A 26856-nucleotide genomic window follows, 5' to 3' on the forward strand; every position below is an offset into this window, starting at 1 on the left:
GACGCCATCGCGCCGCGCCCGGCGAGGGGGGGCCGGGGGGGGCAGCAGCGCAGCGCCATGCCGGCCACCAAGTCCTTCCGCCGCCGCCGGGCGGGCTCCGAGGAGGAGGAGGAGGACGAGCAGGTGGCCGAGGAGGTCAGGTGGGTCGGGGGCCCGCCGCGGCCGCGCCGGGGGGCCGGTAATATGGCGGCCGGGGCGCCGCCGGCGGGGGACGGGCGCCGCCACCCGCGGGGCTCCCCGGCCACGCAGCGCAGGCCGCCCGCCCCCGGGCTCCCCCTGGGCCAGCGCAGCTGCCTGGAAGGAGCTTGCGTCACGCCGTCCTGTCGTGTCGTCATGTCACATCATCGTGTCGCACTATCATCTCACGTCACACCAGCATGTCATGCTGTCGTGTCGCATCATCGCGTCGCGCTATCGTGTCACGTCACACCGTCCTGTTGTGTTGTCATGTTGCATCGTCGCCCTGTGTTATTGTGTCGCATCATCGCGTCACGCTGTCGTGTCGTGTCACACCGTCGTGTCGCGTCGCATCGTCACCCTATGCTGTTGTGCTGCGTCATCGCGTTGTTGTGTCGCGTTGTTGCCTCACGTAGCCGCGTCATGTTGTTGCGTCGCGTCGCCACGCTGTGCCATCGTGTCACACTGTTGCGTCCTGCCGTCGCGTCGCATCGTTGCGTCGTGTTATTGCGTCACATCGTGGTATCGTGTCGGGTCGTCGCGTGGCCTCACAGCGCGTCGGACCAGGGCACAGGCCCGCGGCTCCGCCGTCCCCTGCGTCGCTGCCGGAGCTGAGCCCTTTCGCCAGGGCGCGGGCAGGGCCTGGTCGCCCTCACGACGCTCCCTTTGCCCCGCGGCCGTAGAGGGGTGTCTGCGTACGGAGACGCGCTAGGCCCACTCTAGCAGATGTGTCACGGCTTTAATTCTTGTTTCCCAACCTTTGCTTTGCTGCCAGCTGTTCCCTTCTGTCTTCTCCCTTCCTTTGAGAGGTTCCAGCCCCCAAAAAGTTGCATTTGTAGTTTGTCAACCCCGTTAATCAAGACAATCTGGGAAGCCATATTTTAAGGGAACAAGAGCCAGCAAGAACAGCGTTCAGTCACTGTTGACTGTTCAGTCACACAGATTCTCCTGAGGCCTCCCTCTTGCCTTGGCACCAGCCCTCTTGCTGTCTTTGCGCCCGGTTTCTGCCCATTACTTCTCTTCCACTTCTGCCATTTGGAAATTGGCACTCACCAGTGTTTTATTTTCAGATCTTTGCATTCTAAGCAAGATTTTTCTTGTTGTTATTTTATCTCTGAAAAAATATTTTATGATGCATATTTCATGGCAGATATTGAAAGTATGCATAATTAAGGGAGATCTAAGTATCTGAAGAAAATAAGAATGCACGTAAATCCATATATAGAGACTTGATACCTAATAATACAACTTTTTTTCTGAGTCACTATTGTACTGTTCTATTTTGATGACCACTCAGTTTTTCTATATTCACTTGAAAGCTGCTGCTAGTTTTGCTCTAAATCAGCTGCTTCGTTAGTTCCCTCTTCCCCTGAGAAATGACTGTATTATTTTATTAGCTAATGTGAATTGCTGAAGGATTAAAAGTGTCCCACACTTACTTAATGAAATTCTTATTTAGTGACCTTCTTTATTTTACTCTGAGGAAAATACTGGCTGGAGGTCTTAACAGACTAAATACAGGAACAGAAATCCTTGGCTCTTTCTTCCCATATTGGCTTCAGATTAAAGTCTTTCAGTGTTTGGATGTTTCTTTCCTCAGCTGAGGGAAGATATGTTGAAAGGACATATCCCAGTAGATGCCATGTGGTTCTTCTGATTGCTTAAATAAAATCAATTGGAAAATATTTGTCGATCTAATCTGTAACCACAAAAGTAGACGCTCATATGCAGAGGTTTAGGGCAAAGTTTGTCTAGAAGTTCCTGTGTTAGTGCAGAAAATGTTGGTTCTTTATTAAACCCAAAGCATAAAGTCCTAAGCTGAATGTTTTTTTTCTTCAGGTTAAAACTTGAGGAAGCCAAAGAAGTTCAGAGCCTCAGAAAACGACCCAATGGGGTGAGGTAAGAGATATAGTACCAAGGAGGTGAACTCGTGTTTTGTCTGATGGTGTAATGTAACAGTAAACTTCTCTGTTGTCATTTGCCTTCTTTCATCAGAAAGAGATACATGTCCAATAGTACCAAAAGTGTGTTCTAGGTAGAGGAGTTTCTGTGTTAAAGCCTGAGGATGGAAAAGAGGGTATATTAGGTACAGTCACAGTGACACAGTGTGCCAGTCTGGTCTATATCCCAGCCCTGAAGAAAAAGATTAAAATTAGGATTTAACATGAATTGCCTTCTTATCAAATTGCCACATTGCTTTGCTTGTGCCCTCTAAGTTGTATCATATCATCAGAGATTTGCTGCATTGACCACTTCATCTGTACTGTACATATAACAGAAAGGTGGGTTTAAACTGAACTCTTTCACATCTCCTCCATCCTAAATTCCCGCTCCCCTCTCTCATCTAGTGCCATTGACTAGTGAGTTGAAATGTGCACCAGCAATGAGCTCTGTTCCTGATTCTGGTGACTCACTGTAAGTCACTTAAATGTGTCTGCCTTAACTTACCTCTCAGAAACAGTAATAGTTTCTCTATGCATGAAGAGGGATTAGGAAGACTGACAATTCTGTATTACTAAAGTGTTTGAGACTGTCTGATAGATTTAGAGAAGAGTAAAGAAACACAGTAGTGTTGGTAATACGTTTCCTTCTACTGAATTTTATTTACCTTCTGTATCTGGTTGACTAGTGCTGCAGCTCTGCTTGTGGGGGAGAAGCTGCAAGAAGAAACAACACTTGTGGTAAGTACTAGATTATTTTCATCACCTCAGTTTCACGTAGTGATGTGAAAACATCAGTGTGGTCCAGTGGATCACTGTGGGAGTCCAGTTGGGGGTAGAACTGATGTCACATCTTAAAACCTGTAAGTTTTCTGTGTTTTTATCCAGATTTTGAAGACTAGCATAAAACTAGAGGAAAGCTTCAAGATTTCTCATTTCATGTTTTACAGGATGACCCATTTAAGATAAAATCTGGTGGGATGGTGGACATGAAGAAGCTGAAAGAACGGGGCAAGGACAAGTGGGTATATATGAGCTCTGAAAATCTTTTTTGGACTAGTCACTAATCACAGCTACTAGTGATTCTACCATTCTACCAAATGATGTGTTATTTGAAGAATAATATACCTATATCAATTACATTATTATAATTTTTATTATAATTATGTGTTATATTATGCAATTATGTTAATTGCATATTGTTATTAGTTATGTTATTATTAATATAATGCAGCTTGGCTAGTTACCCTTATCGTAACGTGTCAAATTAGTTTAAAAAACAACTGTAAAATTGTGATTTCCATTTAGGATTAATGAAGAGGAAGACCTAAACTTGGGAACTTCCTTCTCAGCTGAAACCAACAGGCGGGATGAAGATGCTGACATGTAAGTTGTGCTGCATTGTGTCTGTGATGTTGAATTAGAGGCTGGGTGTCCTCTCACAGTTTGTTTGTTTGTTTGTTTTCTGTCCTGGATACTCAAGAGTTCCCAAAACATCTTCCTCATTCTTCCTGAAACTTTCATTTGCTGTTTTACCTTTTGGCTGCCAGACTGGAGAAGGCTGTTTCATGAACAAAGTTGGGAGGTGCCAACCAGCTAGCTGGTGTGGTGGCATTATATACCGGTGGCAGCCTTCCCTGCTGGTTGTGAAAGACCTTGGAGGATCTGATCCTTTCTTGGACAGAGTAGCAAATGTTTTACTTCTTGCAGTTTATATTAGCCAAGTGGTTTTGGAGAGATTATTCATTCCTCTCTCCTAGCCACTGGGATAGTGATGCAGCTGTGCTCAGCAGTGCTCGAACAGAATACAGAAAATATAACTGAATACTATGTGTCCCTTGTGTGCTGGTGTTCAGGATGAAGTACATTGAGACTGAGCTGAAGAAGAGGAAGGGGATTGTGGAGAATGAGGAACAGAAGGTGAAGCTTAAGAATGCCGAGGACTCTCTGTACGAGCTGCCAGAGAACATCCGCGTCTCCTCTGCCAAGAAAACTGAAGAGATGCTCTCCAACCAGATGCTGAGTGGCATTCCTGAAGTGGACCTGGGAATTGAGTACGTAGTTCCCAGATCCATTAGTTATGGCCTGAATTGCCAGGAAGAGTCCTGTGACTAGAAATCGTTGACTGGCAGGGCAGTGGCATGTCTGGATTCTACAGCCTCAGCTTGGCCCAGGGATGGGACTGAGCCTTGTTCTCGATTAGCACAATATCTAGAACAGGGTGTTCTACACAGTGACTAGGGCTGCTCCAGGGCAGGACCATAGCTGACTTATGGGAAGAAGCTCTTGATTTTTGTGACTGCTGTCTAGCAGCTTCTTGGAGGGTCAGTTTATGCCCTGCACTGAAAGAGGATATGCTAAAGATTTGAGTTTTCCTTTTCCCATTGAAACAAAGCACCTGTTTCTGTAGCGCCGCCTCCTCTCTTAAAAAAAAAAACGCATCAAGTGCAATAGCAGTGCTATTACTGTACCCAAATCTATCCACTTAGAACAACTTCTATGCCTGCCTCCCACCCTTTGTAACTATGAATGAGTATTTTTATTTTTTTTTCTTTTAGTGCAAAAATAAAAAACATCATCTCAACTGAAGAGGCCAAGGCCAAGCTGCTGGCAGAGCAACAGAACAAAAAGAAAGACAGTGAAACTTCCTTTGTTCCCACAAACATGGCTGTCAACTATGTCCAGCACAACAGATGTAAGTCTCACATAGCTCTGTTGACCCAGGTGTGACCTGCTCTTCTGCTGAAGAGAAGCAGTCAGTTGGGATGCAGTCGGATGCAGGAGAAATTAATTCATGTATCAGCACAAACAGCTGTCTGATTCCTTTTTCTGGGATGCTCATATAGACCCCATCTGTCTTGGCCTTTTTTTCCCATCCATCAGCAAGAAAGAGAAGGACATATTACTTATGGCTTAACCTTCTGCTCTTGAACTCCCTTGACAGTTTCTTGACTATGCCTCATAAATTTTAAGACTTTTTTTTTTTAAGTTACATCTTGAACATGTGCTGGAAAAGCCTGCCTAGTCTGTGATTATAAATGATGGTTTACAATGGAGAGAAGCCATTCTGTAAGTTGCCAAAGCAGACAGGTGGTCAAGCAAACATAGATCTTGCTAGACAGGACATGGGAATTAATTTCCTGGAGAGCCTCTCATGCCGCAGCCATCTGGAGGAAAGGCAGCCTTCTGCTGTGTCTAACCACACCTGCAGGGGTGATTTGGAGTCAGATCTGTGTGTTCCAAAGGAAATGAAGAGTCTTGCAACCACTTTTGATGAACTAGTGCTACTGAAGTTTGGTGGATCCCATCTTGCATGTATCGATTATTCATAGAAACTAATTACAAGAATGCTTGTTCTGAGGTTGTGTTGTTTCTGCTTAGTCGTAACAAATGACATAGAGGTATGTGCATTTGAATTACACTACTGAAAAACTGTAATATTCCATATATGATGTCTTCCTTTTCTCAGTTTATCATGAGGAGCTAAATGCACCAGTGAGAAGGAATAAAGAAGAACCAAAGCCCCGTCCACTGAGAGTGGGGGATACAGAGAGGCCAGAACCTGAGCGTGAGTTCCTAATCTGATATGTTTTTAAGTAGAGATACTGAAACTCTTCAGGAATCTTGCACAGAGTAATGATGTAGCTCTTCTTGCCTTCTCTTAAACATGAGTGTGCTGAGATAGTGGGGAAGTGGAGCAGTCTGTATTTGAAGTCCCATGGGAGGGTCTGGCACTTGATATACCCCTGCTAGGTCACACATGAAGCCGTCTGGATGGAAGATGTCTTTACAGATATCCAAGGCTGCAGTAGCACAAGGTCAGGATTGAAACATTGACAGATTTGATTGCTGAGGGTGTGATGAGAGAGCTGGAGTAGCTAGGGGCGCTGGGTTAAGGAGCATTGACTGCTAAGGGAATAACCAGATTTCACGCAGCAGGGGGCTGTTGGTTGTGTGGCTTTAGAGGAGTTCATAGGGGAGGTGGTAGTGTTAAGGAGACGTCTCCTCCTTTCTGTTACATATGTGAAAGGACCGGAAATAATATTTTCTTGTATTTCTTTTGAAGGGTCTCCTCCAAATCGCAAACGTCCACCCAATGAAAAAGCAACAGATGATTATCACTATGAGAAATTCAAGAAGATGAATAGGCGATACTGATGAGGAGCACGGTCTGAAGTCTTTGCAGGAGCTCTTATTTTCCATCAGCCCAGGATCTTGTGTCAGTGACTCATGGAGGGGGTGGGAATCACTACCTTCACGTGCTGGTGTTAACTACAAGGTTTTTCTTGTTGTGATCCTGTAGTGAATCAGTTTGCAGGTGATCGTGAACTCTTCAGTCAGTAAAATCTTTTGTATAACTTATTTTCAGTTATAAAACTTCTTTTGTAAGAACATGAGCTTTCTGTTGGGCATTTTTTAGTGGGAAATCAAGCTTGTTAACAGATTCTTACACGTTCTTAAAAAATACAAAGAAAGAGATCTTTTTAAAAGCAGCAATGCTGTTTGGCTTGTAAATATAAAGGGAAAGGTTAAAGCCAGTTTGCTAGAATTAACTTTCTAAGAGACTTCTTGTTTGTTCCCAAGGGCTTTTGCTGTGCAGAGCATGTAAGATACTGCAGCAATGTGTTCAGTGCTGCTGCTCCTCGGTCCAGCTTCCGAGTGCAGATGGATGCCAGGAGAAATCTCAGCATTAGCCGAGCTGTGCCTGGCCACAGTGTAGCTTGGGTCGTCTCATCTGTGCCAGGACTGACAGCAGATACTGAGCAATGGAGGTTACGCGTTTTTTATGGTGCACAGTGTTGTTTTGTATCTTTTCCTCCCTGTAGACTTATTTCGATAGCAGTTCATTGCATTTTATTTTAGTTGTAAAGAATAAGAAAGCTGAATCAGGTTGTAACTGTGTGAATGTGAGGAAAATCTGATTTTCAGCTGTCTTCAGATGAGGCCAGTGTGGCAGTAGGGGAAGAGGCCTGAGGCCCGTGCGAGCCACGTGTTCCTAGGAAATGTGATGTGAGGTAACCTGAGGGCAAGATTTTGAACTTAGAAATAATAAAGGTGTTTTTAAATTATCCTAAGCGACAGTTTTTCTTCCAGGGAAGCGTACGGATAGTTTCTTAGCGCTCGTGGTGGTGAGGGCCGGGCCGCCCTGTGGCAGTGAAGGTGTTGGCGTCTGTTCATCGAGGAGCGAAAAGGCCCCTGGGGGGTTGTGGCATAGACCCAAATTTTTCATTTGATCAAAAAAGGGGGTAAAACCCCAGGCCAGGTAAATCCGGCAAGTCTCCCCCTGCAGGGGCGTCCCCTGCGGGCGTGGGGTCACGTCTCTCCCCTTGCAGCGCCTGAGACCGTGCAAAGACATCGCTGCGAACTGTTCTAACGAGTTTAACGTCTGAATTCGAACAAACTGTCCGATCGGATCAAGCGCATCAGCCTCCCCGGCGGGCTGCGTTGCTGGGTCGAGCCGCGTCATGTCGCGACACGTGACGGCGGCGGGGAGGGGTGCCAACATGGCCGCCTGCCCTCAGCGACGGCCCCGCCTCTGCCCGAGCCCAAGATGGCGGCGGCGGAAGCGACGCGCGGCGGCGGCGGAAGCGAGCGCGCGGTGGCGGAAGCGGCGGCGGCGGCGGCGGTGGCCGGGCGGGGCCATGAAGCTGCGGCGGGGCGCGCTGCCCGCGGCGCTGGCGCTGCTGCCGCTGCTGGGGCCGGCGCGCGCCGTGGAGCCCATCAGCCTGGGGCTGGCCATCGCCGGCGCCGCCGCCTCGGCCCTCACCGGCTTCATCTCCTACCCGCGCCTCTACTGCTACTTCAGGGAGTGCTGCCTCCAGCGCCACGACAAGCGCGCCGCCGCCGGTGCGGGCCGGGCTGGGCGGGCGGGCGGCCGCGGGCATGGCCGGGGCGGGCGGCGGGGGCAGCTGCGGCCCCCGCGGGGTCCCTCCGCGCCGTGGCTGGGCAGGGGGAGCCCACGGGGGGCGGCGCCCCGGGGGGCGGCGGGGCTGCTGGGCGCTGCCGCCCCGCGGAGGCCCCGGCGGCGGGGTGGGGCGGGGGGAGGCCGGAGGACCAGCCGGTCCCGCGGGTTCCCCGCCGGGATGCGCCGCGCCGCGGGGCGCCTTGTGCTCCAGCCTGGCCAGCCCTTTGCTCCCTTGCTTCAGGGTGGCAGAGTTCGCGCTGGGGCTGGCGCTGCTGCGGGGCCCTCCCTAAAGGAGCTTAGAAACAGGCGGGACTTAAAACTTGTTGTCTCTTTTCTTGTTTTTCATGGCGTTGCCTCCCCTGCCCAGGCCTTGAGGAGAGCCTAGACAGAAAGCTGTTTGGACAGCACCTAGTGAACAAGGTGGTGGTAAAGGCCGTGAAGGGCTTCTTGAATAACACAAATCCCAAAAAGCCTCTTGCCCTGTCCTTGCACGGATGGACTGGAACAGGCAAAAACTTTGTCAGTAAGATAATTGCTGAAAGCATTTATAAAAGAGGCCTGAAGAGTAAATACGTCCATCAGTTTGTGGCTACGTTACATTTTCCGCATGCTGACAGCATCAATCTGTACAAGGTAAGAATACGCTGTGGAAGTCATGGCAGTAGAGCACAGTTCTGCAGCAGCTGTTACAGTGATTTATAAGAGTTATGGCACAGTCAGCACTAGAAGCCTAGATGCTATTTTGCACTGCAAAATGTAGCCTGTGCCAGTTTTGGAATCCCCTGCATGGAATTGGATAAATCCTAACATACACCAGGACTGATTTCCCATGATTGTAAAGCTGTTTTCTGCATATGTTTTGAGCCTCTCTTTAGAGGAGAATGATACGGTTCATTTTCATTGCTGCATACTTTGTCTAGAGATGTAGATCTAGAGCTACTTAATGATAAAGGGTGTTCGGCAGGCTGCAGTGGATGGGTGATGTGCTGGTGGGCACTGCAAAAACAAATAATAATTTGTGACTCTGGAGAACCAGCTGACAGCTTTCAAGTATGTCAGGTACCAAGGGCATCTGAGAAGTGGGTGCACTTTTCTCCTTCATCACACACTGAGCAGATTATTTAATTTTTCTGTGTATCCATTTCCCAGCTGTGAAATAAAATTACAAAAGACTGTCTTCAGAAAGGTACAGATAGAAATATTTGGAACTGTTCTGCCAGTCTGGTAAAAGTGTCAGTGCAGTACTGTAGGCAGGTGGATATCGCGTGGGGCAGTACAGTTCAGATAAGTGTTTTCTGTGTTCTTGACTTCTTCTAATGTTGTTGGTAGCAGAGTTTGAGTAGTGCTGTATTCCATGTTTATCTTCAGTGTGTATATGTTGAAAACGGGAATAGAATAGTCTACAAACCCGCTTCCTCTATGGAGGAAATCTGTTTCCTCTTTTACAGCCTACTGTCGCCCTTTTTGCAACTGAGCTGTTTTAAAATAAAATGGATCCTTTTCTGCCTTTGTTATGAAGTGAATTCATTGCTTGGGAAACTTGCTGTCCGAGGCAGTAGGAGGAACTGTCACTTCTTATCTGCGGTACAGCCAAAGTCATCTTCCTGTGTGGCCTTAGTGTGGTTCAGGGACTGATTAAACAGGGAATCTCAGAAAGCAATGAGTCATTGAAAACGGTCAGAACAGTTACTACTCAGTCATCTGCCAAACAGATCAACCCCCACCTTTTTTTTTTTTTTTTTGCTTACTATTTCATTATTAATCTTAAATGTAACGCTTAAGTGAGAGAATCTTTAAATCATAACAAAGCATTCGCCTTTCTGAACAATGCTGTGTTTTAAGAAGGGTTTGCAATCACCTTCACTTAACTTCTGGATGATTAAGACTCAGGACTGAGAGTTTAATTCCGTTTGTACTTATGCTAGTGGCTTGCTCTATAAATGTAATTTCACACTGGTGCTCTTCAGGTAGCAAATTGATATTATTTGTTGTTTTGACACCTAAAGACATTTAGACCGAAGTGCTGCTAAATGCAATCAACCTGCCTGACAGGGCTTAGCTTTGCGTTGTCTTCCTTGGTGGTGCCCATCCTTTGTCCTGGTGTTCAGTCTTTCCTTTTTGCTATGTTTACAGGAATATCTTTTCCCTGAGGAGATTTCACGCTTGCCCCATCCTGTTTCTTGGTATCTTGTGTTTTGAATCTTAACTTTTCAGAACCAGTATGGCATTTTGTTACAGTGTTATTTACAGCTTTTAACACCTTTGGCTTCTTAACTAAAACATGGTTAAGATGACATAATTGAAATGACACTTTCAGTACAAAAGTCAATAAGCACAAGGCTTGTTTTCTGTCTTTTCAAATGAACTTTTTCAATGACTTTTATTTTTATGCCTCCCAGGACCAGCTGCAATCGTGGATTCGGGGAAACGTGAGTGTCTGTCCCAGATCACTCTTCATATTTGATGAAATGGATAAAATGCATGCAGGACTCATCGACTCCATCAAACCGTTTTTGGACTACTACGAGCTTCTTAATGGAGTGTCTTACCGGAAAGCCATCTTCATATTCCTCAGGTAAGAAGTGGCCTCTCAGGTTTGCGGTTCTGTACACTCAGTGCACTGTAAAACTGCCTCCAGCCACAATCTTTGTTTTTCCTTTACTTAGCAATGCAGGAGCTGAAAAAATAACAGAGGTGGCACTAGATTTCTGGAGAAAAGGAAGGACAAGGGAAGATATACAGCTCACAGATATGCAAAACGCGCTCTCTGTGTCTGTCTTCAATAACAAGAATAGTGAGTAGAACTTTGATTACTTTTGAGGTTGTAAATCCCTGTCTGGATTGACAGCTCCTTGGCTATTTCCAGTGTTGCACAAAGATATGTATGCTGCTTATTGCATGCTTCTTCCGTGCTTTTGGGAGCCACCACATCTAGTACAAAGATTCTCAGAGGAGTTGGGGCTTCTGCAAGATGCTGGATGAAGTCTAGAGATGTCTGCCAGATCATCCTGCTAACATTAATGTATAGTGGTGGATTTATCAGCTGTTGACGGTGCCCCTGTGAGCAGCTGTAGTGTAAAAAATGTAAATCATATCTTTGTTCTAGAACAGTAGAGAGATTTATTTGCTGGGGAACAGGAATATAAACAAAAATGATGCTATGTTTAGTGCACGACCTGCATTTGTACAGCTGTGGCTTCCGCTTGACACGGGCTCCAGTTTTCAGCTAGTGAGGAGCCATGGTGCAGTTTTGAGGCCTACAGACTGCTATTGAGATGAAGTGGAGGTTAGGAACTGTGTGTGTGACTTGGCTACCGGCATGTTTGCTGGGTGACTGTTGGGTTTACATATGTTGGGGGATGTCTACTGTGTGCATTTATTGACATTTTAATGGGTTGCAGGGAAAACAAGCAGAAAAGAAGTCTGGACAGTAAGACTAGGTATGGTGTTAGCTGATAACCACAGAGCATTTTATTATGGAGAAGACGGTTGCTTGACTCCAGCCCAGTTAGATCACCTGTCTTGCTGAGGCTGGAAAAGCCTTCAGGCAGCTTTTAGGAGCTGTTTGTGGGGAACATGCTGACCCTGCTATGGGGAGTCCAATGCTTCCTGGGTTTTCCTGCATGGGATTTCCAGTGAAAAAGGTTTTTAAGATAATTATGCTTTAGTATTAGCAGGAGAAGCAAACCTACTGTATTTTTTTTTTTTAATTGCATGCTTGCTGCATGCAAGCTCCAAAAAAGGAGCAAAGCAAGCTAGTCTGGGGAGCTGATAAAAGAGACTGAAAATCTGGGCTCCCGTAGGTGAGAGATGTGAAGGTACGAGACCAGCAGCTGGGGAGCAATGTACTCGTGCAGTAGAGCTCCGGAAGATGGCATCCGTGAGTCTGTCCCAGACTTTATGCACAAAGTACTATGAGAATGGGCTTGTATTTGGGCTTTCTTGCCTGTCACAGGGCTCTAATTCACAAGTGAACTCTTACTGTGGTTTGTAATGGAGGGATGTGATAGTGCTCCCTTTTAACTCATGGAACTGTTTAACTAGAGGAATACTAACAACTCTCCCTTCTCCTTCCCTTCGTAGGTGGTTTTTGGCACAGCACCTTGATTGATAGAAATCTCATTGACTACTTTGTTCCCTTCCTGCCTCTGGAATACAAACACGTGAAAATGTGTGTCAGGGTTGAGATCGAATCACGTGGCTATGCTGTGGATGAAGACATTTTAACCAGAATAGCCGATGAGATGACCTACTTCCCCAGAGAAGAGAGAATTTATTCGGATAAAGGATGTAAAACTGTGTATGCCAAACTGGATTATTACTATGACTTCTAATACTTTATTGCTGCAATCTGCAAAGAAGCAAATTAACTTAATCACAAAGTGGAGAAACCGGGACATTTCATTTTTAAGCACTTTTTTTTAAAAAAAAAGGAATGTTATTTTTAACTGGTGTGTAAATAAGTGGCAGTGCGTCTTGCATTTTTATTCTGTCAGTAGTCACGGCTCCCAAGTACTTTGATCTTGTGCTGTCAAGGTAAGAGAAACTGTTTCATGAAGGTGAGAGCTCTTTGTCTATCAGTGCCCCAGACTTACCTCAGATTGTGTGTTGTCAGAACTGCTTAGCAGACCATTGGCACGTATAGTAGGACTGAGATTATGACCTAATTTTAATTGGTTTTTGGTTTGATGCGAGTGATCTTTAGACAATATTGATAATCTTAATCAGAGTCACTGTGTCTATGAAAGGCTTCACTGGGCTCGGGTGGGAAGCTTCGTATAACCACATTAAGTAGGATGTGTGTATTTTCTCCTCGAACAGCTTCGCTCTGGTAAAGATGAGGGGGAATTGTGTCATTAAAAAGTCCACGGTCTTCTGCCTAGCATTATGAAGTACCATTGTCTTTCTCAAAACTGTGGTATATATTGGCCTCCTTTGTGTAAACCACGTTAAGAATGTGAACTTCTCTTTGGTGTGAAAAGCATTCAAAAGGGAGGACTTTAATAACATTAAGTAGAAAGAGGAAGCAAGTCCAAGTCCTTAACTACCACTTTGAGTTGGTTTCTATTTGGTTATTTTCTTGTGGGTGAAATTGCCCGCAGTGTGCTCCCCTAGGAACGATTTTCTCGGGTAGGAAGGAAAAAAGTGCGCCGACTGCCGAGCTGGTTTCATGGGATGGGTGTAACTTAATGGGAGACATGCATGTGTGGTAAATCTTACACCAAGAAAACAGAAAAGAGGTTCTCCTCTTCATCTAAATATAAAACTAAAAGGTTAGCTTGCAGGGTTTTCCCTTTATCCCATTTTTGCAGTGCTAGGTGCCTGTGAGGCAGGCAGGCATGAAGACAGATCCAGAGGCATTTGAAAAAACAAAAAAAAGTGGAATGTGTCAACTGAAGTTACTGCAAACAGTCTGTCAGACTTGTTTCTAAATGTGAGCACTGCTGAGGCTTTTTTCATTCCAGTTTCTATTCAAAATAAACGTTTCTCACTAGAAGTGTGTTTCTTAACTACCTTCTTGTGTTTATTTGCATTGAGTGATTTGATGTTAATTTTGCACAAACTTACCACCTGTTGAGGAAGAGCATACTACCTTTTTGGCTGGAGTGCTCAGCTGTGCTTGAGCACAGATCTCTCCCTTTTTGTATGCAAAGGGAATAATATGGGAAGGAGATGTGATTCTTTGTTACTGGGTGAAAGGGAGACAGACGGAGTTTGTAGTGGAAACTGCGCTTCTCAAGCATTGGTACTAATTGCATTCGCGCGCTTTTTGCAGAGGAGGACTTCAGCAGAATCTAGTTTTAGATGCGCTCGTCTGAACAGTATCATAAAAATGAATTTGCCTTCTAGAGAGCAGATAACGCCCTGCTTGTTGTCTCTTCCTCCCACCGTGATACTGCTGTCTAAATAGTAACTCTGAAAATGCTGTAGTCTGTGATTTAAGCTGCGCATGTTTGTAGTAGCAGCATCTTGAACTATGCTCTGCAGGAGAAAAGTGGGCCAGTAAGATGGGCAACTGTCCAGTTCTGCTCTGAAGCTGTATAATATGCTAATTAACTTATCAGTCCTATTTGTCAGCAAAGGGGTGCTTTGAACTTGGTTATGTAGTGGTTTCTTTGACATACTGATTATAGCGAATGACTTGCTATAACCGGGTAATGGAAAAATGCAGACGTGAAAACAATAAACTTTTACTACTGTCTGGTAACTTATCATCAAAAGACACAGTTCAATGAAACAGTACTGTGGCTCTTCCAGCATTAATACACTGTTAGTTCTGCTTTATGTGCCACTGCAGTATCTACACTAGCAAGTATTATCCAGGGGATGTAGGAATGGTGGTCAGACTGAGGGCTGCCTCTCTGCTGAATCTCTTCTGTTCCTGAAAACAGCAGACCTGGCTAGGAGCATTCCCAGCATCTGGGTAAAAGGAATAGGTGTGCCTGAAATCACTCCAACATTTGATCCTGCAGTTCTCTCTCCTCTTTAGATTGTATGGTTTCAAAACAGATCCGGACTGTTTCTTGCTGTGACTGGATAACTTTGGCCGTTACTCTTTAACATTTCGTTTGAAATGGGAGCAGACTACTTCAGGGAAAATGTTGAACGGGGGAAAAGGTCTGAGCCTTAGAGAAACAGTTCATTGGCTGGATGAGGGCAGCTGAGCTGTTACTGAGACTGAATTTTGTTTGTTTTTGCCAAAGTCCACTACAAGCAACTGCTGCTTTAATTCAAGTTTTTCTATAGGGTAGGTTCTCAGCTCTCTTGCTGATAAACTATAGATAAAATGCAGGCTGACCTGAACCTGTTGTAGTAAGTGCTGCTTTCTTGATAGAAAGAGGCCATCTGCCCCTAACGACTCATCTGTTTGGCCCCTACTGTCAAACGCCCAAGTTGTTGTGCGTGCGGAGTGGTGCAGGCCCAGGGCTCAGCTTCTGTGACAAAGTCCTGATGAATAAAACCACTATGGTTCTGATACGTACCCCTTAATGAGTTTTTGTGCAGTGTTAGAAACAGCACAACACGTGGTCTGCAACAACATAAACAACTAACTGCTCAGGGAGGTGTAAGCTGATGCCAATAGCTGTAACCTTACTTGAATTAAGCTGTGATTTGCACACTGGGTCTTTTTCAGTGCTAGGGAGGCTGTAGATGCTCCAGCCAGTGGAGCTAGGATGAAAGCCTGTAGTCCTATCCTGCCTTTCCCAGCTAGATGCAAGGCAGAGAACTGTCTTGAATACCAGCTTTCCTGACAGAGCACAGAAGAGAAATAGTTAAACAAGCTACCTGAGGCTTATTGGCCTGGCAGTAGGGCTAGTAATGATAAAGCAGAACAGAGATGAAGGCTTTTTCATAGGTGCTCATTTCCTACATGCACATCTCCTGAACTGTATTTAACTACTGAAATTATTATCGTGTTCTTGGATGACCTGGTAGGTTTTAATCTGCTTATCTAACTATTCTTATGAACAAATTTTTAAGAATAAAGGAAGCTTAACAGAAAGCTGCAAGGTAGCTGGCTGGAAATGGCATAAAGTAGTACTTTTCTGTAGCTGATAATGACTCAAACAAGAGGGAAGAGTGACAAGATTTATTCCAACTGCAATACAGTAGTAATATTTAGTGTTTTTAGATTGCACAAGTATTTTGCATTCAGAGTAACTGAAACTAGTTGCAGCATTTACGCCCATGAATAAGTCATTAATAGGCAAAACATTATATATCAAAAGCAACAGTCCAATATCCCAAGGTTAATAGCTAGTTAGCATTTGGCTTTGAAGGTTGCATCAGTGCAAACAGTTTGCTAACATCTGACAAACTCCACATGAGATTGTAAAAGAAAACTGACACTTAACTTAGAGGTTAACATAAGCATTAAGCTCTCAGTTGTAGTTTGCATTAACATAAGTGTTGAGACCTACAAGTTCTGCATCACTTCTTAAAGCAAGTTGGAGTATGAGTGAGTTGATTCTGCAGCACAAAAATAGCCCACTGCCTCAAGTCAGTTTAAGACACATTACCATCCACCTGCCTAAGTGAGAGGCACTTCTATCTTGCACTAAGCTATTTGATCCACAAATGATGGATGATAAGAGTTAAAGCTTGCCACATCCTAAGTGGGTACCTTACCAAGTGGGTGGAGGTTATTTTTTTCCTAGCTTCCTAAACTTTCAAATTCCAATTTCGTCTTACCCCTTGGGCAAGCAGTGCCACTCACCTTGCCACACAGACCTCCTTTAACTTTAAAAGCTACTTTAAAAATACCTCTCTCGTGAGGTATGGGAACGTTGTTCTGTGATCCAGTTTCCCATACTCCCTTCTCTATGATGCTCTAAGAAGGGCTTTGTATTTCTATTGCTTACACTTCAGTAAAAAAAAAATACACTATTAAAAAAAATGACCTCTGCCATGAAAGTGTCTTCCAGCAAGGGGAGAGGAGGATTACCCATCCCTGGTCTATTGGGTGCAACTGGAAGGGACTGTTAAAGATCTGGTAGACTTCAGGCCCAGGAGCCTGCAGGCAGACTAACCTGACAAGCTGTAACAGTCAAATCCTCATGAGAGATTTCCTGCTGAAGAACAGCCTGGCCTAGTAGGTTTTAACAGTCAAATCCCTCAAATGATTCCCTGTGCTCAGGCAGAATAACACCCTAGAGTTTCCACACAAATGCACTTAGCCCCCTTAGTTAGAAAAATATAAAGAGAGAAAAGATCACAATTTCTTTTCCTCCAAAAGGAGGAGAGGGGCAAACAATTACTTTCTCCCTTTTTCTGCTGTTTAGTAACAGACATCCCTGAGCTCATCATGACTTTCCACATCACTGGAGGAGGAGACATGATGTGATGCCAGTCAGACATGTGCTGTAATTCTGCCCCTCTGTCCCTGAATAGCTGACTCCACCTGTAGGAGCCACAGTAGCATCCATCCGCTCTAAAGAGCAAGGAGTCTTCTAGCACGCCAGCTTCTTACTGGCAACGCATCAAGGAATTTACCCTTGCAGGCACTACTGTAGGCCTAAATACGCCACACCACCGTTGATTTCACTGGCCCATGAACTAGACCCTCCACATACAAGGAAGGGAGTATAGCTGCCTGGAAGAATTCCTTTGTTTTACTCCTTTGCTCTAGTCTAGACTTTTTGTGGAAGGGAAATGAAATATTTAATAATCCCAGCACTTAGGAGAACAAAGCGGGAGAGGCTGTATCCAGCGTTATATATACTCTGCTCAGAAATTTTCTATGAGGGAGGGGGAGAAGGCAACATTTGGATACCTGCCAGTTCAGAGATGAGCAATGGGATTTCAAGTTTCAAAAAAAATAAAAAGCCCACACAGCTCACTCCGGGATTTTCACCACACTCCTTACAATAGTAAAAAGCCTAAATGCAGATATACAAATTGCAGAAAGCTCCGAAAGTGCTTTGGAGAGGTGAAGGCTAATCAACCCTCAGCCTTTGTATCTCTCATCACAGTGTCCCAGTGAAAATTCAGCTTGGCCTGTACAGTCTTGCAGCCTTTATCAGAGTAGATTTTCTCCTCTTTTGGGAAGAACGTCATCTCGTCCATCACCACTTCAACCACCTTCTCATTGACAGCATGGCCACGGGATATCATTTCAGCCCTGATGCACATCTTCACGTGCTTGTGCTCCAGGGGCAGGAAGGGAACAAAGTAGTCAATGAGGTTTCTGTCAATGAGGCTGCTGTGCCACAGACCACCTGGAGGAATTGGGAGAAAGGAGGGGGAAAAAAAAAAAAAAAAAAAAAAAAAGATCTATGGGAAGGAGTTTCTCTAGAATCAGGCCCACATAAGGTAGGATCTGCAGGATGCCAAATTCATAAAGCAGGTCATCTCAACCGCTGCCCAAGGAAGCAAGGAGTGCCAGTCAGCTGGAAGGATCAGGGATCACTTGTTAGCTGGATGGATTAGTTGTCACTGCACCCCTTAGCGTGCCTGCAGAGCAACTTCTGCACCGACAACTTTCTTGTGAGGACATGGCCCTGGAGCAAAGGGACTGAGGGGAATGGGCCAGGGCACTGTTGTACAGAGGTGGGGGACACAGAAAGCAGAGCAATCTCAAGGCAGGTTGAGGTACAGATTGCAGAGACGAACCCTGCATTTAGGAAGTTAGAGAGTGAAGTAAGTCTGGGGAACCTGACTTACTATTCTTGTTATTGAAGACTCCTACAGAAAGCACTGGCTCCAGGTCTTTCAGCTGAATCTCTTCCCTCTGCTTTCCACTCCTCCAGAAGTCAAGAGCCACTTTATTAATTAGATTTGCACCTGCATTGCTATCATGAAAGAAAAAGTTACAACCATTAATAGAGACAGACTGAGCAAGAGTTTCTTTTTAATTGGTTACATGTATTGCTCATCTTCTTGAAGACAAATCACCAAAACAGAAACCCATAACCCAAAGCTTATGGCAAGTCTCAAATCTTATGAATTGCCATCACTGCAACCATCCCAAAGAACTTCCCCAAAATCTGAACTCTCATGTGATCTGCACTCTGGGCCAGTCTCCCGAGCTCAGCACACTGCAGCTGTCTGCCACGCTGCATCAGACTTGCTCCACTGTAGCCCCAGGCCCTCCTGTTCAAGGGCTCATAGTGCTCCCCTCTATGTTTATACTCAGGGTCTTTGCTCTGGAGCAGTTCTTCTGCTGTACTTTGAATCAGGTCACATAGGAGCATCATTGTCATCAGATACACACAGATTTCTTTCAGTACCTTGAAACAACTGGAAAAGGTGCTACAGACCTGAGGAAAATGAAGATAGCTTTCCTGTAAGACACCCCATTAACCTGCTCGTAATAATCTAAGAATGGCTTGATGGCATCAATGAGGCCTGGGTGCAATTTGTCCATCTCATCAAAAATGAAGACAGAGTGGGGACAGGCACTGACATTGCCCTGGATCCATTTCTGCAGTTGCTCCTGGAAAAAAAGAGGTCAAGAAACACTGAAAACCCCTGTCTCGTGTGGATTTACTGCAGGAGGTTTGTATGTAACAGCCCCTAAGGACTCCCTTTCAGAGGCTGGTGTCACACACTCACTGATTATATTATTTTACCCCTGAAGAGAGGGCCATAAACACCATGATCCCTTTAACATGTGGCACTGAATTTACCCGTGAATTCTCTTCCTGCTCACAGATGAGACTTTCTCAGTCTTTCTCCTCGGTGAATGGATAAGGCATGAAAACCAGATGGAGATGGGAAATCTTAGAAATGAAAGACTTTTTTTTTTTTAATCAATGTTTCTTCCTTCATACAAACCCCAGTCTTCCAACACAGCAGACATTAAAGTACAGAGATCAGAAATCTGATTTCTAGGAATAAAGTCACTCAAAAATTGCTTGCATCAGTTACACTTCCCCGTTACTTAGCTGTAAAGCAGGGTTTCTTTCCTAACACTGAGTGTCACAGAAATCGGCAGATGGCATCAGTGAGAGGAAAGCGCTGGGAAAACCCGCTCTCACTTTTGATTTCCTGGCGTTTCGGGGCATTGCTGTTTCACTTTCTGAACACACGAAGAACTGGTTCAACCTCCATCGCGGAAGCTTGGCGCCAACTTTAGAAACAGGCGGTTGCGCGTAAAGCTGTGGCGCTGCTAGGCCGGAGGTACCCGGGGACCTTCCGCAACATGGTCAATGGTTCCCCCCAAAGCAGTGGCTCCTACGCACACACCCCCCAGGAGGGTTTGGGGGGTCCCGGGTTACCTGGTAGAGCTTGACCTGGTGCTCGTGGGGGAAGTGCAGCGTGGCCAGGAAGAGGTGGACGAACTTGCTGCGCAGCCCGGCGGGGTGCAGGTGCTCGGCGATGATCTGGCTGAGGAGGTTCTTGCCGGTGCCGCCCCAGCCGTGCAGCGACAGCGCCAGCGGCTTCTTGGGGCTGCGGTTGCGGCTGAAGCCGGCCACCGCCTTCAGCACCACCTCCTTGGCCAGGTGCTGCCCGAAGAGCCGCGCGTCCAGCTGCGCCCTCAGCGCTGCGGGCAGAGGCGCGAGCTCAGCGCGGCCCCGCCGCCGGCGGGCAACCGTTAACGGTCAACGGCTACCGCGCTCGGCGCGGCCCCTCCCCCCCCCGCCCGCCCGCCGCCCCCCCCGCGCGGTACCGGTGGCGTTGAGGCGGTGCCCGTCGCCGGGGCAGCACTCCACGTAGCTGCAGTAGAAGCTGGGGTAGGAGAGGTAGCCGGTGAGCGCCGAGGCGGCGCCGATGGCGATGCCCACGCTGAGGGGCTCCAGCGCCGCCAGCCCCGGCAGCAGCAGCCACAGCAGCGCCGGCGCCCGCGGCATGGCGGCTCCGGCGGCCCCGCCCCGCCGCCATCTTGGGGCGGGCGCCCCCGCGCGGGCCCCGCCCCCGCCCCGCGCGCCGCTGCCGCCATCTTTGAGCGGGGCGGGGGGCGCCGGTCTCGCCCTGCGCTGATGACGTCGGCGGGCCGTGACGCGAGGGTGGGGGGAATGACGTCAGGGGGAGCAAGGTGATGAGGCGCTGGGGAGGCCCTCCGTGGGCAGGGGAGAAGAGGCTGCCGTGCCACAGTGCCCCGTCTCCCTCGGAGGGAGCCAGGTCCCCTCCTCAGGGCCCTGCTCTCTCTCAGAGCAAGCCAGGCCCTGTCCTCCACAGCTCTGGCCCCCTCGGAGCAAGCCAGGCCCCATCCTCTGTACCCTGCTCCCTGTCAGAGTGAGCCAGGCCCCATCCTCTGTGCCGCCATCCCTCTCGGAGCAAGCCAGGCCTCGTCTTCCTCGTCCCATTCCCCTCAGAGCAAGCCAGGCCCTGTCCTTGGTGCCTTCATGTAGGCACTCAGCATCCATCCCTCCCCTCCACCCCAGCAGGTCGCTCCTAGAGGACAACGATGCTAACACCTTTCCTCATCCCGTGTCACAAGACTGTGAACCTTCTCTCTTTTTTTGACCAGCGCACCTGGGAGTGACGTGTCAGCATCGTGATCTGCAGTGTGCCGTCAGGCATAGGGGACCGTTGCTGGTGATTGCATCAGACAGTGAGCAAACCACAGAGGGGCTGCGGTTAGTGCTGAACTCTGCAACCTCCAGAAGAAATGCTACCCCAGAAAGAACCTGCTGGATGCTTTAATTTAAAATACTGTCCCTCGGAAGTGTGGCTATTCAAGGAGAGGCATTTCCCTGTGTCTGTGTCACAGCAGGTGGTTGTAACAGAAGAAGACTGTATAACAGTCAAGGTGAGCCAACACTGATGTCTAGATATCCGGAGAAATGGTGTTGAGATATGAAGGGTTTCTCTGCATCCTTCTGATTTGCTGATCAGAGGCAATGGCGCACAGTGTTCTCCGATGCAAACAGCTCAGGTGGTATGGGATAACTAGATACATCAAGGTGAAGCAGCAGTGCCTAGTAGAGAGAACACCGAACTAGGACTACTGCCTCTGACCCAGGCCTGTTGGATGATTTGGGAAACTCACTCTCCTCCTTTGTGCTTCAGTTTCCATACCTGTAAAGCAGGAACAGTGTTCCTGATCTCCTTGTGATTTCTTTGAGATAGGTGGGTGAAAATCAGTATAAAACAAAGCAAATACGATTACTGAGAATGATTATTTATGAATAGCTCTTATTAATTAGGGCAGTGCTAGGACTTAAGGTACAAACAGTCTTGCAACAGAAGTGGGAGGTTGTCCCCTTGAAAATACTTTTTTGGGGAGTATTTCTGGGTCAAGAAGAGCAAATCTCATCACCCACATATGTCCCTCTTCTGCTTACTCTATACCACGATTGTCACATTGTCCCATGTACTTATTTAAGGGCTCTTGAATAAGACTGCCTCTGGTATGCAAGAGCCCAAATATCTTCAAGGAAGAATGTGTAGATTGGGCTGCAGGGAGGGGAAAGGGAGTTATTGTTTCTTCCATCTGCTGTATTCTTGTAGCAAGAACACAAGGCATTTGGCTTTGTAATGTCTAGATGCTCAGAGTCACTCTGGGGGCCACAGACTTGCAGCCTTTGCTAGAGTAGAGTCTTTCTTTGCTGGGGTAGTCAGTCATTGCCAAGGCGATTTCTGTCATGAGGTCTTCGTCCTCGAGGTGGCCTTGCAAGCGCAGCTCCTCCCGGACACACTCTCTCACGTGTTTATATTCAAGAGGAAGGAAAGGAATGAAATAGTCAATCAGGTTCTTCTGTATCAGTTGACTGTGGAAGAAACCACCTACAAGAGAGAATTGGGGGGCTTTACTGTTGAGTGCTGTGGAGGCCAGTGTGTCTCTGTGCACTTCCATGGTCACTCTACAGGAGACCGTGCACATCAGCAGTCTTGGGACCTGGGAGCCCAGAGATACTCACTGTTCACGTTGCTGAAAATTTCCTCAGACATCAGAGACTGCAGCTCCTTTAGAGGAATTTCTTCTCTTCTCTTCTGCCTCCTCCAGTGATCAAGAGCAATCTCTGTTATCTTATCTCCTCCGGCATTGCTGTGAGGAAAGAGATTCACTGGATCATTAGAATTGTATCTTTGCCATCTTTATTACTTGTCTGAGCAATGGTTTAAGTTGTTCTGTGTGTTGTTCTGCACTAGAATGGAGGTGGCACACTTATACAGATGAGTGTTGCTCAGAGGTGGGAAGTGACAAAGACCACACTGTCTTCCAGATGAAAGCAGTGTCAGATGGGTGAGCACTCCTCCGGGACAGTGGTTTAAACTACTGAGTTTGACTTTTCAGCAGAGCGGGGGGATTGGTCACACTATCAGGTGTCACTGAAAGGCTCTCTAACAAGCTGTTACTCATCTCGTTAATAACTGCCTTGCACTGAAATAGGTTGCGTTTTGTTTGTAGGCCATGTGTTTGAACATAACAGCAAGCCAAGAGTTACACTAGCCCAAGGCTCAGGGTTTGGACTCTAATCGGTCATGTGACATGGACATAGCTGAGATGACCTTCAGCAAACGGATTTTCCAGGAATAATACATGGAGGAATCATGCCTCCCTGATCTCTGTATGCAAGGAGCCTTCAATAGGTGAGTCCTCCCCTCTCTGTGTGTACGGAGCTGCCAAGCCTCCTTAGGTGAGTCCCACCCATCCTATAAAGACCTGTCTGCCTAGTGCTGATGTTACAGAGCAGGATAAAACATATTTACTGACCACTGGAGAAGTTGGTGGGTCCAGGACTTTTGGAAGCCAACATGGATACCTGTCCATATCCCATTCACTTGAGGAGTGGGAACCTGTTCAGCCCTAGGACAACTCGTTTCTCCTTATGGTGTAGCATAACTCAGACGTTCTGGCTGACACGATGGCTGGGCATGTTCATTGATAACATGCTGTAAAGACAGACAGCAAGGGACCTTGAGCTGCTCAGCCATGCTTGCAGCCAGCTGCAAACCTATTAGCAATTGCTTCTCCATTTGCCCCTGCTGATTCTGTGGAACTAATTCTTTTGTGGCCTTTGGATTTCCTTACTTCAGGAAGAGGAAGATTGCCTTGCCATAATAAACACCATCAATCTCTTCACGGTAGCCAAGGAATGGCATGATAGAGTCTATCAGGCCATGTGGCATCTGATCCATTTCAGAGAAGATAAAAAGGGACCTTGGACAAGCACTGACATTCCCCTGGATCCAATTCTGCAGCTGCTCCTGTGAGAAGAGGCAAAATTATCTGGGATTTACATTCAGAATTGCAGATAAATTGTTTCAAGAAAGTAAGATGAAGTTGGAAATACCTTATACAGATGGACATGTGAAGCATGTGGGAAATGCAGTACTGTGCTGAAGTGGTGCACAAACCTCCTTCTTGGTATATTAAGCTGATAGAGGTTCTCTGCAATGATACTGCTGACAAATGATTTGCCTGTTCCTGTCCAGCCATGGAAAGACATCACCAAAGGCTTCTTGGGCCATTTGGAATAAACATTTGCTCTCAGAGCTCTCAGAACTATTTGGACAGCAAGATGCTGGCCAAAGACTTTCTGCTCCAAATCCATCTTCAAAACTAAAAGAATGAGGGGAGAAAAGAGTCAGTAAATGTCGTATTATTCCTCTTCTTTTTTTGTTACTGCTGAATGACCAGTGGGGAGAACAAATATTCACTGCCTTTAGTCCATGGTGAGATTGTGAATCAGTAGAGAATCAAATTCACAGACAGACTCTTGAATTACTCTTGAGGGCCTTTTTGAGAACCAAGTAGTTTGCAGGAGTTAGGCAGAAATCCTGGTAGTATTATAGCTGCTGCCTCCTATAAAGACTTGGGATAGGATTGATTGTATTTGCAGAGACATGTTCACTGCATGTTGTAAATTGTCATTAACTATTTTTGTGGCATCTGACATTCCTCACATTTATAGAAAAGTGTGCTTCTGTTGCCACATCATGTCCCCTTATAATAAGTACTGCAAATGGTGTCTCGGTGGCTAAAATACTCCCAAGAAAACTGCTGGTTTGTAAGCAGCCAAATCCAGAGCTGATACTAAGTGGCCTATAAAGTAGCTGGAGGTACACAGGTCTCCAGCAGTTGAGGGTTTGTTTTGAAATCTGCAGCCCAGCCCTGAAATGAAACATTATTTGTAGTCCCATGACAAAGGGAAGGGGGATTTCCAGATGGCAAAATCAGGAATTTATGGTTAAAAGATTGTGTAACCTTTTCTGGACCGTTTACTAGTTCCCTTCAGGCAGGGAACTGCCCAGCTTCCCCTTTCACTGAGGACTGTTTGATATTCAGCCTGTTCGTCTCAGGGAAAAGCAGCAGTATGTTTTGAATCTTAGAGCTACCACTAATTGCTGCTCATCTGACATACATTACAAGCAACCACTGATTGGGGTGTGGAATACCACTGGGGTGTCCATCTCATGAAGACATGGGATTATTTCATTAGCTCTTAACCTTAAACTCCACTCCAGAATTTTGCCTGCTTCTGCCAAGGTAAACCAAGACATCAACAAGGAAAATGCTCCAGTGCTTCAGTGACAGCTAAGGTACATGAATACACGTAAGATAAGCTATTTTAGCTTTTGCCTTCTTGAGGTGCTGTGGGCAGTAACTCTTCTCTTTCCCACAAACACCCCAAAGAAGATTGGCATTAAGAAGGAAGCCCTCACTCCCCAGGGAAGGACCACCAGCCAGTCCCACCGATGACCTGGCTCATGATGCCCTTGCCACTGCCTTACCTGACAAGTTCAGCGTGTCCTTCATATTGCAGCACTCCAGGAGACTGCACTTGAGCCAGGAGTGAGGGGAGAGGAGCTGCCAAGCAACAGCAGCCCCTCCCATGAAGATTGAGGTGCTGAGGGGGTCCAGAGCTAGCATGAAAGTGGGCACGAGAATAAGGAATCCAGCAGCATTCAGAAGCTTCATGGTAGGAACTGAATGCCGGCCTGGCTCGGCAGAAAAGGAAAGCAAAACGGAAAGAGGCAGAATAACTTCCTGGAGTGTGTGGCTTTAGGCTATTCAAGCAGACGGAAGCCAGTTCTCCTGTAAGCTGTGTATGTTACTGCTTTAATGTCAAAAACAGAGTTATCACACTATTCCTTAAGAACAGAAATTGTCGTGAGCATGGTGTTGCTGCACTGGTAGAGAGTTTTATCAGAACACTTCCCTACTTTGAGATGAACAGGACTGAAACCTCATAGCATCTTGAGCAAGGTGCTAATTGATCTGGTGATTAACCAAGAACAGAGCAGTATTTGTTTTGGGCTTAGTTCCCAGTGGGCTGCACACCTAGCATCACAGAGCCCAAAGATTTCTGTAGAAGTGGCTGGAGCTCTGCATCTCACAGGACTGAATGATTCAAAAAGCTACTGTTTAAAATCAATTTTTCCAAGCTGATATTTTGTTCTGCTGACTTTATGGTGTTCCTCCTGCCCCAAAAAATGCATTCGCAAAAGGGAAAAGACACTGAAATAGCCTTTGTTTTCTCAAAGAATTTTTTTTCTCTTTTGAATATCTCTCATTTTATTCTTAAAATCTCATTAGAAAGAATGCTGACTGCACTGTTTAGTATTCAAGACATGTTCAAGGTTTGACGTCTCCCTTGAAACAATCAGTGCCTCTGAAAGGACATCCAGGTTTCCAAGTGCCCTGTGGTGCTTACTGCTGAGTGCCCGGAAAGCCCCCTTGTTACCCATTTTGGACAGTTCTCTCTGTCAGCTGCCCTTGAGTCTTGAGTTGGGCATGGCTTAGGGTCTTGGCCCCTTATTCCAAGGTGGTCTACGTAGATGACTAACCTGCAGTGGGGTGTCCTCAAAGCCCCCAGTCTTTGGGGTGCCAAGGAGCTACACACCTGAGAAGTGGGGCTTGTCAGGCTTTCAGGCTGCACTCTCTCCCTTAGTATACATGGAGGCTGCAGAGGCCAGAGGAAGGAATTGGCAATAGGTTTGTTGTGCAGGTTTCCATTTTGCCTGGGCTCTCTCAGAACTCTGTTGAAGTCAACTCAAATGTCGATGTTTTCACAAAAGTGGTTAATTTTGCTGAAAAAATGCTGTTTTTTTTTCAGTCAACTCTATTTTGTTGAGACACTGCATTTGTCTTTTCTGAACACTAGATGGGGTGTCAGCAAAAGGTTTTAGACTATAACTTACAGGGTAGAGCAACTTTCACAAAAAAACAGAAAGTCCTGCCTGAGCAAAATAAAAGAAAGAGGAGCACAGATCTGCAAAAAAAAAAAAAAAAAACAGAGCTGACCATTTGTGTTATGAAATGTGATTTTTTGGGATACCAGACAACCCAGCCCTTATGGCTGCTCAGGCTTCATGGGGGACAAGAACTTCGTGGACAATTTCAGCAGGGGACCTGAGACCACCAGAGTCATCTTTTAGATGAAGATGGAGAGTTTGAATAAAGAAATGAGGCTATTTAGCTGCGACCTGTAGATTCTTTTG

General features: G+C 46.4%; 4 protein-coding genes across 4 annotated transcripts; 2 read left to right on the plus strand and 2 right to left on the minus strand.

Annotated features, from left to right (window-relative positions):
* Positions 1–13: 13 nt before the first annotated feature.
* On the plus strand, positions 14–7186 carry C21H9orf78 (chromosome 21 C9orf78 homolog). The gene is made up of 9 exons (XM_067309026.1): positions 14–140; positions 2017–2076; positions 2807–2858; positions 3068–3138; positions 3426–3503; positions 3974–4171; positions 4676–4812; positions 5587–5685; positions 6184–7186. Exons 1-9 carry the CDS (start codon positions 58–60, stop codon positions 6273–6275), a joined length of 870 nt encoding a protein of 289 aa, XP_067165127.1. The 5' UTR covers positions 14–57; the 3' UTR covers positions 6276–7186.
* A 571-nt stretch (positions 7187–7757) lies between these two features.
* Positions 7758–13519, plus strand: LOC106486066 (torsin-1A). Its single transcript, XM_067309010.1, has 5 exons — positions 7758–7964; positions 8390–8655; positions 10422–10597; positions 10689–10816; positions 12106–13519. The coding sequence occupies exons 1-5, from the start codon at positions 7760–7762 to the stop codon at positions 12354–12356; spliced, it is 1026 nt and encodes a 341-aa protein (XP_067165111.1). The 5' UTR covers positions 7758–7759; the 3' UTR covers positions 12357–13519.
* A 2079-nt stretch (positions 13520–15598) lies between these two features.
* On the minus strand, positions 15599–20320 carry LOC106486073 (torsin-1B-like). The gene is made up of 5 exons (XM_067309015.1): positions 20135–20320; positions 19743–20008; positions 18783–18958; positions 18187–18314; positions 15599–17741 (listed from the first exon to the last, which is right to left on the minus strand). The coding sequence occupies exons 1-5, from the start codon at positions 20313–20315 to the stop codon at positions 17464–17466; spliced, it is 1029 nt and encodes a 342-aa protein (XP_067165116.1). The 5' UTR covers positions 20316–20320; the 3' UTR covers positions 15599–17463.
* A 1247-nt stretch (positions 20321–21567) lies between these two features.
* Positions 21568–25874, minus strand: LOC106486074 (torsin-1A-like). The gene is made up of 5 exons (XM_013944608.2): positions 25147–25874; positions 23706–23974; positions 23444–23619; positions 22329–22456; positions 21568–22194 (listed from the first exon to the last, which is right to left on the minus strand). The coding sequence occupies exons 1-5, from the start codon at positions 25331–25333 to the stop codon at positions 21950–21952; spliced, it is 1005 nt and encodes a 334-aa protein (XP_013800062.2). The 5' UTR covers positions 25334–25874; the 3' UTR covers positions 21568–21949.
* Positions 25875–26856: the final 982 nt, after the last annotated feature.

Source organism: Apteryx mantelli, chromosome 21 (genome assembly GCF_036417845.1).
Source record: "Apteryx mantelli isolate bAptMan1 chromosome 21, bAptMan1.hap1, whole genome shotgun sequence".
Taxonomy (NCBI): domain Eukaryota; kingdom Metazoa; phylum Chordata; class Aves; order Apterygiformes; family Apterygidae; genus Apteryx; species Apteryx mantelli.